Raw genomic sequence first — 9,710 nt, 5'->3', positions numbered from 1 at the left:
GATTTCCAAAAGCTTCTGTCAGCATCTGGCTGTTTGGCTTTAACCTCCCAGCTCCAGTTTAGTTTAGTCAGCAGAAGGAAATAAAGGTTTATCCACAGGGAAAATGTCAGTAAAGTTTCAGTGAAATAACTGCAATAATGGATTGTTAGGTTTGTGAAGTGTACTTCAGCACTTTCACTGTCAGTTGCTGTATTGACACATACGGTATTTGCACCCAGTTAAGCCTTGGTTAACTTTGGACCCCAGTGTACATCTCTACATTGACCTATGATATTCCTGAGCTACAGCTTCAATTGTATTCTCTGTGTACCAGGTGCTAAACGTGAAACATGCAAGAATAAAATAGCATGGGAGTGTATTTGTTCCAACGCACCATTTATTAACCAAATTCATAACCAAAGTCCTGAATTCCATCCACTCTTCCATATGCACAAACATTAGCTACATGCAAACGTGAATATAGTCTCTGCTCAAATATTAATATGATCTGTCCACCTAATACAAAAAGAGCAAGTACTGTAAATGTACAGCATGATAAAGGTTGTTGTTAAAACTTCACCATCACAACTAAAATCAATGTCATAAAAAATACAGAAAATACTTTTCTTTCTTAAAAAAAAAAAAAAATCAAGAATTCACAGATAAAATCAACCCCTGTCATTATGAACCTATTCTATATTTTTAATTACATATGAATACATAGTGAGTACAGAAAATTGACATTTTTATTACCTGGGTATATTGGAAATATGCAGAATATAGGTCCAAAAGCAGTCATGTTATGACCGATGAAACCCATTGTGTCATAATAATACCACTTTGATAATGTCGTTAGTTGTTCTTATTATTGTTATCACAGTACAGATGATGGTCCATCCATCCACCCATTTGCTATACCACCTACCCATGCAGGGTTGGAGGGTCAAATGATGAACCATGAACACAGAGAAGACAGGATGGATCTGTTTGGTCAGCTGATAAGATGAAGGTCTGGATGGAGAGATGATATGGAGGGGAGGCAGGGTTCATGTTTCAACATGACAACAAACTGCTTGAAATTGTTCAGACTCCAGGAGCTCCAATGGATTTTATAGCAACAAGTTTGTTTGAAGCAGAGGTGGACGGCTACGACTACCACATCACAACGGTCAAACTGTCCCTTTAATATCCAGGCGAAGAACAACTGGACATGTCCCTTGTGTGACGTCCACATCCTCACACTCAGTAACATTCAGAAAATGAAGTTCCTAACAAATTCAACAGTTTGTGCACAGGATAAAGAAATGAGATAAAGACACATTACATAACAGTGTTGATAGTTTGTTTTTAACTTACAGAGCCACGCTAGCTGTCCTCCACAGCTTTATTCTTACTAGGCTAATTACATCCAAACTTAAAGTCATGATTTAAAGGCCCAGTGTGTAATATTTGTCAATGTTTATTAGCAAAATCCGTTAACCGTTAACTTATAAGATTCAAATGCTCTAGTGAGTGTCTGTGACTAGACTGGACGATCTACGATGTTTGTTTTTTTTGCCATTATAAAACACACAGCGACATCCACTGGCTCAGCTAATCTTTGCTCAGATGGCGGTTAGATCTTCCAGTGTTGAACTGTTTTTAGTCAGCGGTGACCAATCTAGAATCTGAACGCTAGATATCACGGTTTTCCCCCCATTTTACACACTGGACCTTTAACTTCCAGGCACAAAAGTGAGATCGTCACTGTTGAGAAAAAGCAAAGATAAGAGAAACGAAAGAGAGAGAGGTGAAAGTAGAAGATCCATGTTCAATTTCAGAAGTAAGAAACCCTCCATTACAACCCCACTCTTGACATTTGTAACAGCGACTTGGAAGCTCTCTCAGCTGTGAGTCTATTTGTTTATTAGATGGATCCCCATTAGCTGCCGCCTTGGCAACCACTAATCTTCCTGGGGTCCATAGGGTACATACAGTAAAGTTCAGTATAACATAAATGATATACCCAGACATCAATACATACAGTCATACATTCCAATCATAACTACACTTCACTTATAATAAACACTTATAAGTCATGTGGCTCCCTTCAAATGCACAGATCAAGATGCAGCATTGATGTATTTAGTAGCCTTAAAATAATGGACTGCCTTTTGCATAAGCCCTTTACACTGTCAGGACTGCATGGAAAAGTGGAGATATGTCGGTAATAACAACAGCACGAGAGGTCTTTGCAGGAGAGAACTGCTGAGTCATGATAATAATGCCCCTGTGCAGCTGTGCTCAAAATAACATTGTTTAACTTTGTTCAAATCATAAAATAATTCAGTTAGGGCTGAACAATCAATTGGAATAATATGAAAATCACAATATGATTAAGTGCAATATCCAAATCATGGGAAGTGCAATTACTTTGACAAAGGCGAAATATGTGACAGACCATAAATGAAGCCTTGTGTTGCTACACATTCTCTGGATGTGAGGGAGCATGTTTGTTTGGTAAAGAACCACAAACATCACATCATCATCATCACCTTTTGTCAGGGAAAATGAAATGTAAGTCATGACCATGACTCATGCTACAATATCTGTCAAAATACTCACAGTATAATGGCTCAGTCCTGTTTTTCTCAGTTAAGCTGGTGGAGCAGTGGTCGGCTTCACCCTGTGGTTAGCCTTGAACTAGCAGTGGACTGTAACAGGAGGACCAATATCATGTAAACTCAAATCCATCTGATGGAGAAATCTTCTGAGCCCAGCTAACTGAGCCAGCAGCAGTTAGCGGCCCAGGTGAGAGCAGTGTGTAAGGTCCACACTGACCTCCATACATCATCCCTCTGAGAACTGTTGAGAGTCTGCCTCCTCTGAGATCCAGCACTCGTCAGCAGCCATGCTGACGTCACCTGTTGGGTGGCTGGCGATCTTCTGCAGGAGCGGTTCAGATTTCAGCAGCTGATTGGTCCAGTCTTGACACACCTCCTCGATTCCAGGCCCCTCCCCCCCATACTCTGGAGGCAGGATGTCTGAAGAGAAGAAGTCCCCTAAAGTGTCGTGGTAGTCGGCTCCATGCATGTGGATCTACAGAGGACAGAGGAGGCTGGGGGTCAGAGCTCAGCTCTGCATGGGGAAGGACAAGATAACCCAAGACCTGGGTCTGAGACCAGAAAAACAGAGACCAGAGTCTGAGACCTGAGTCAGAATCCAGAAACATAGACCAAAGTCAGAGACCAGAGTCAGAGACCAGAGTCAGAGACCAGAGTCAGAGACCAGAGTCAGAGATCAGAAACAGAGACCAGATTCAGAGTCCAGAGTCAGAGACCAGAGTCAGAATCCAGAAACAGAGTCAGAGTCCAGAGTCAGAATCCAGAAACAGAGTCAGAGACCAGAGTCAGAATCCAGAAACAGAGTCCAGAGTCAGAGTCCAGAAACAGAGTCAGAGACCAGAGTCAGAATCCAGAAACAGAGTCAGAGACCAGAGTCAGAATCCAGAAACAGAGTCAGAGACCAGAGTCAGAATCCAGAAACAGAGTCAGAGACCAGATGGGCATTTTGAAGACCTTACCCTCTGTTTGATCTTATCTGGCAGGAAAGGACGGATCATGGCAAACACCGGCCGGAAGAACATCGGCTCATTGACCAGATGAATTCCTCGAACTTTTAGTGGAAAAGAGTCCTGACAAACACAAACACACACACACACACACGACAACGTGTTTAGTCAGTCAGGTACAGTAACATCAGATGCATCACACACTAAGTGGTCTGGGAACAGACAGGACAGCTGAGATGAACACGCTGACCGCAGATCAGATTGGTAAATCGGTCTGTTATCACAATGTCCTGTGGTGTCACATCTGTCTTAATGTTGTTACTTAAGAGCTATGTTCTCCTTTTTCCAACTGCTGTGTGTTTGTCGTCATAGCGATTGAAACACTGTTGTGGATGAAGGCCCGTGCAGTGATGGAGGACCTACTGAGAGCACAGAGGAGATCCTCCTGGCCAGGGAAGGGTTAATCTGCATGGCATGGCCCAGGCTCCAGCCCTGCAGGTCAAATATGACCTTCAGGCCCCGCCTCTGCGTCTGTGTCTCCATGGAGATGATCTCTGATGTCATCAGGCTGACGCTGAACACCTGGATGGCCGTCCAGTCTTTCGGGTTCCACTGACCTGGAGACGGACGGACAGACAGACATGTCAGATATGTCAAACATCTCTCTATCAGTGTGTGTGTGTTGGCTGATGAACCAATAGGACACAACTTTGTACCTCCAAACTTTGCAGGCAAACTGGGTTTTAGTTTATAGACCCTTTTGAGCCACACCTGTCTTTGTTTATACTCTCTGAAAGGGTCTATAAATAATGGTCTTGGATTGGTGGAGAGAAAAAATCATGTTTGTGTTTTGTGCATTCAGTTTTGCAAAGGTTTACATTTCATATTTAGTATCAAAGTTAAACTGTTGTTTAATATTTATGTGTGAAAACTACAAGATTGTCTGTTCAAACAGTATCAGACTCCCTGATATTGTTTGAAGATGTCATGTACACTAGCCTAGAGACAACAACTAGCTTAGGCTGAGTGAAGAGCAGGTCCTAGTGAACTGTAAGGTGTCTTATCAGACCAGATCAGACTAGAAGAAGCCTGGGCCTCCATACACAGGCAGGTTTTTCCTTGGATGTTTCACAGGTTGTTGTGCGTCCGTCATATTGTGTCTCTCAATAAACCCTGGTTGCTGCTGAGTGCTGTCTTGTTCCTGTCGTCCCTGAGTCTGAGTGTTAGTCAACTAAGAAAACTACAACACAACATTAATAGGAAAACTAATCAAATACCATCCTGTCATTTGCAAAGGAACTGATCAAATGATCGATACTTTCTACTGTCATCGTCCATCAGCACAATTTTACAAGGAGGAAGATGAACTGACTTAATAAGAAAATCAACACTCCCTTTAACCATCAGGAAGCATCTGACTGACGTCATGAACTAGGAACTATAAAGCATTTCCTTCTACCAGGAACACCCTGATGACAACTGTGCAATTAGGGATAATTGGTTTAATTATCTGATATGTAAACACCACATTAGTTCCTGGATTGTACGACTTTGTAGAAGTGACCAGTGTGTTTATATGTCTATGATAGTAGCACAGTGACAACTGAAGTCTGCTCATTCAAATGAACATGTGGCTCCTACAGGCCTGATGCACAGGTGGATCATAGAACCCTGTGTGTCAGGTGATAACAGTAACCCAGCAACCAGGAAGAGGAAGAAGATGTTATTATTATTATTCCATCCCAGCGACATCACTCTCACCCCCACCCGGCTTTGTTTGTTGTTACATTCCATCCTTTACCTGTAGGAAGGAACAATGAACACTCAACTGTCTCATGACGGGTTGGTCCTCAGTCTATGAAGCTACATGAATAAATGAATGAATAAATAAGTTCAGTAATCTGATTGTGTGAATGGAGGAAGTATCTTCAAAATAATATGAACAGAGCTGCAACAATTAATTGAGTAATCACACAATAATTGATTATTAAATCAATCGTCAACTATTTTAATAATCCAATAATGTCCAAATTCGCTGATTTCAGCTTCTTAAATGTGAATATTTCTGGTTTCTTTGTTCCTTTATGACAATAAACTGAGTCTCTCTTTGGTTTGTGGACAAAACAAGACATTTGAGGACGTCATCTGGTGGTTTGGGAAACACTGATTGACATTTTTCAACATTTTATTGACCAAACAACTAATCGATTAATCGTTTAAATCATCGAAAGATATATATGTGTGTGTATATATATATATATATATATATATGTTTTTTTCTTTATCTTTGTGTATTCATATATACAAGAATGTATGAGTGTGACAATGTATGTAAGTCTCAGTATATGGGGAACAAGGGGTTCAAATTCATATTGTGCTTCCACTATAACTATTGTATACAAATGAACAGATGATTCATGTTAAAACCAAACAATAAAAAGATGAGAAAGAAAGAAATAATCGACAGATTAATCGATAATGAAAGTAATCGTTAGTCAGCTCTAACCCTTCACACACAGAGACAAACACAGGTTTTGTGCACTGACCGATCCTGTAGACGAGCACCCTGCTGCCGCTGTGGTCCCGCTGAGGCAGGACGCCGTGGTAGGACGTGTTGAGGAGGCTGAGCACGGAGCCAGGGGACAGGCAGCCGCTGATCTCCGGACTCTCCCTCCGCCAGCGCTGGTAGTTCAGGAGGAGCTGCACGGGACACGGGCATGTTCAGGGACATCGGGGAATTCAACGAGTGAAGAGCTGGCACAGAAGGGAATGTTTTCTAACCTTTACTCTCCTCTATCTGTGTCACGTCAGAGTAGGAAGTCAAAACAAAGCTCAAGCTGCCCAGTCATAATAAAAACTGATAAATGTGTCTGAGGATGTGAGCACAACTCTGAGCCACTTGGCTGAGCTCCCGCTGCTTTCAGACAACAAGCAGCATGGCCGCCGCTGTTCTCCACCACACAACCACTTCTTCCATCTTTAGGAATGATGAGTCAGCAACAACAATCTGCAATGTGTAAAAGTATCTGACTGATACTTGATTGTAGGCTACTACTAATTTAAAATACCTGCAATATTAATAGTTGCAATAAAGGACCATTTCTTACATTTCTCATTCATCTTTCTATTCATCCACAGTGCCATATGTGTGTGTCCCTATTCTTGATGATTTATTTCTCATTTGTATTCATTATTTATTATTGTTAGTGTAGTAGTAGTTGTTGTTTTTAAGTAGTTTTAAAGGTCCAGTGTGTAAAATGTGATATCTAGCATTCGGATTCTAGTTTGCGGCGCTCACCCACTCGCACGGATTTCATTTTATAGCAATTACATTAAAAAAATAAATACATTTATACAAATATATTCATGGTTGGGGTGTATTCAGATTTTGCCAATAAACCTTGACAATTATTACACACTGGACCTTTAAGTGCATCACTAATTCCATTGTCCATTTGTGTACACTGACAATAAAGAGTATTCTATTCTATTCTATTCAGGCTCACTCTAAACTCTCTGTTTGTCACAGTCACAGTTGGTTAAACACAGAATTAGTAGAAACAAGTGAAGCAGCTACAGAGCAGTGAGGACATTCTGACTGACTGAAGAGTAGACAGTAATTGTGTTGAGTCATGGAGTGCAGGGAAGCATCACACACACACACACACACACACACACACACACACACACACACACACACACACACACACACACACACACACACACACACACACACACACACACACACACACACACACACACACACACACACACACACACACCTGCACTGACTGGATGTAGTTCCATGGAGGAAGTGCTCAAGCTCAACAGGTGAATCATTCTTTCTAACAGGTTCTTGAGAAACCTTTAAGGGTTTCTGGTTTAAAAAAAAAACTCAAATGTGTTGATCACATAGGCTATTCAGGTTTCTGGAATTCTGCTGAAGATCTGAGCATCAATGAATTAATCAGAAGCCACACATACAGTTGATCACGCCAACATTATGGTAATGACCTCATGGGTTAAATATCAAAAGTGAGTCAAAAACGGAACTAGGCTAATTATAATGTAGGATAACAATTATTAAAATGTAGTCATACAATGTATCAAGAGAACAGTGTAGGCTAAACCAAAGTCAAGTACAATATAGAAAGTATCTGGCTAAACACACCAGAACCACGTGACATAGCTACACAACATATTTAATCACACTAACTAAATCTGGTCCAAACTTGAGCCACATGGTGTCAGATGTTGCTTCCACTGGACCAATTATGGTAGGCTACATACACAGCTGATAACAGCTGGAATATGGGCCAGACTGGGGCCGAAGTGTTCACTTCCACACTCCACTTTGCCCCAGTGCTCCCGTTTGACAGTGCTGCTCAATAAATAACATGTATGTCAGGACACGGGAATGCGCGGTGCACTGTACAATGCCTGCTGCTCTGAGATCTGTTAACGTGCAGTAATGATGAAGGATTTACTGTCAAACAGTGAAACAGCTCCCGTCACCGTCAGAAACAAAGTTCTCTAAAGTTCCGGCTCGGTGGCTCCGGGTGAATGAGTGCTGCTTGCTGGTTCGTTGTGTTGCGGGGTGAGGGGTGTACCGTACCTTCAGAGAAAGGTCCACGTCGAAGTCCCTGGCTCGCAGAAACTTGATGAGGAAGCCGCTGGAGAAGCTCCGGACGGCGGCCAGCTCGGCGGCCTGCAGGGCGCTCCGCCGCAGGCTCAACACGTACGGCTCCAGCTGCTCACTGCAGTCCGGCAGCTCGCTGAGCTGAGCCCCGTTCATGTCCACCGCTGCTCCGCTGGCATGGCACTGACACCGGCCGAGAGAGGGAGGCTGGACATGGGGGGGGGGGGGGGGGGGGGGGAGAGAGAGAGAGAGAGAGAGAGAGAGAGAGAGAGAGAGAGAGAGAGAGAGAGAGAGAGGTGGAGCGGCTGTTCTGACCCTGAAGCTGCTGCAAATGACTTGAAACCAACAGTCCTACGACAAAGACTTGGTTGAAATAAAGTTTCACACAGTGTTATAAAGTAGGTCACTTCAAATTTACTGCAAACCCTTCCATGGAGTACTTCCGGATTTCAAAATAAAAGACATTTCTTTTGACAGAACTTTTTCTTTTCTTTTTTTAAAGAGGACAAGAATCTTTTCTATATATATTTATTTATTTATATTTCTCCATTTTTTCCCTGTTAAACGGGTTTTCTATGGAGTTTTTCCTCAGTGGATGTGAGGGTCTAAGGACCAGAGCCGGCCCTCCCTATAAGCGAACTAAGCAGCTGCTTAGGGCCCCGCAGCCACTAGGGGGCCCCCAAACTTTGCTCAATCATTTGTCTAACCGTCTCTGACAACGGCAACGTGTAACCGACTGTGGCCGTTGTCCGGTAACGAGCGCGCACCACCCCTTCCCCCCCTCTCTCTCCCCTGGCCCCCTCCCTCCCTCCCTCACTCACTCACTGAGATCGCGATTTGCGAGGAGGTGATTAGCTTTTGGACAGCGACGATGTCCAAAAGGATATATCCATCAGGTGCGGAAAATAGGAAAAAGAAGGTCACGGAAGAAAAAAAAACAAAGACAAGGTAAGGCTAATTATTGTTATGTTTACCAGATGAACGTTTAGCCGAAAAACATGTCGGTGCTTGTGTTAGCTCACTTAGCTGGCTAGCTGCTACATGTACCAGCCTGCTGCAGGTAACATGTCCTGGCTGATTCTAAGGTCTGTTTACAGTGAAAAGATAACAGCTGTTTTCCTGTGAGGGGATAAAGGATCAATCACCCATTTATTAATGGCTGATTAGATATGTCATGTTGCCACATCCTCATTCCCCTGTGGCTGGTTCCAGTCATACAGTTGGTAAGTTTCTTGTTTGTTGCCACAATATGTTTATCTCTGTTGGAAAATTAAATTGTGTGTACACAAGTGGTTAAAAAAATTCTACTAATCCTCTTCACAGCTCCAATGGTTACTGCTAATGATGCTGCTGACCAACCAACATCCTCTATCTTCTTCTCAACTGAAGTTTTGTTTTAAGGGTTCTTGAATTTAGCTGTACAGATAATTAAAAAAAAATAAATCTGTTCAAACTGTAATCTTTTGTAGAATCTTTTATCTTTCTGCTACATCAAAAGTAGTGATTTAATACTGCAGGTTTGGAGCCACCTATTGCCATTCA

At 42.4% G+C, this 9,710-nt stretch overlaps 1 protein-coding gene across 1 annotated transcript; it reads right to left on the bottom strand.

Moving 5' to 3' along the window:
• Positions 1–369: 369 nt before the first annotated feature.
• Positions 370–8,362, bottom strand: ttpa (tocopherol (alpha) transfer protein). The gene is made up of 5 exons (XM_083991274.1): positions 8,145–8,362; positions 6,076–6,229; positions 3,953–4,146; positions 3,542–3,652; positions 370–3,057 (listed from the first exon to the last, which is right to left on the bottom strand). The coding sequence occupies exons 1-5, from the start codon at positions 8,322–8,324 to the stop codon at positions 2,809–2,811; spliced, it is 888 nt and encodes a 295-aa protein (XP_083847400.1). The 5' UTR covers positions 8,325–8,362; the 3' UTR covers positions 370–2,808.
• Positions 8,363–9,710: the final 1,348 nt, after the last annotated feature.

Source organism: Trachurus trachurus (genome assembly GCF_905171665.1).
Source record: "Trachurus trachurus genome assembly, chromosome: 17".
Taxonomy (NCBI): Eukaryota; Metazoa; Chordata; class Actinopteri; order Carangiformes; family Carangidae; genus Trachurus; species Trachurus trachurus.
Note: the sequence above shows the minus strand (reverse complement) of the source record. Positions and strands in the feature narration are given on the sequence as shown.

Excerpts from the sequence above, each read along its gene's own strand:
- ttpa (XM_083991274.1), bottom strand. The coding sequence starts at position 8,324 with ATGAACGGGGCTCAGCTCAGCGAGCTGCCGGACTGCAGTGAGCAGCTG. Across the intron at positions 4,147-6,075 it reads GGTGCTCGTCTACAGGATCG|GTCAGTGGAACCCGAAAGAC; the intron begins GTCAGTGCACAA and ends GTCCGTCTCCAG. Across the intron at positions 3,058-3,541 it reads CAGATAAGATCAAACAGAGG|ATCCACATGCATGGAGCCGA; the intron begins GTAAGGTCTTCA and ends TGTCCTCTGTAG.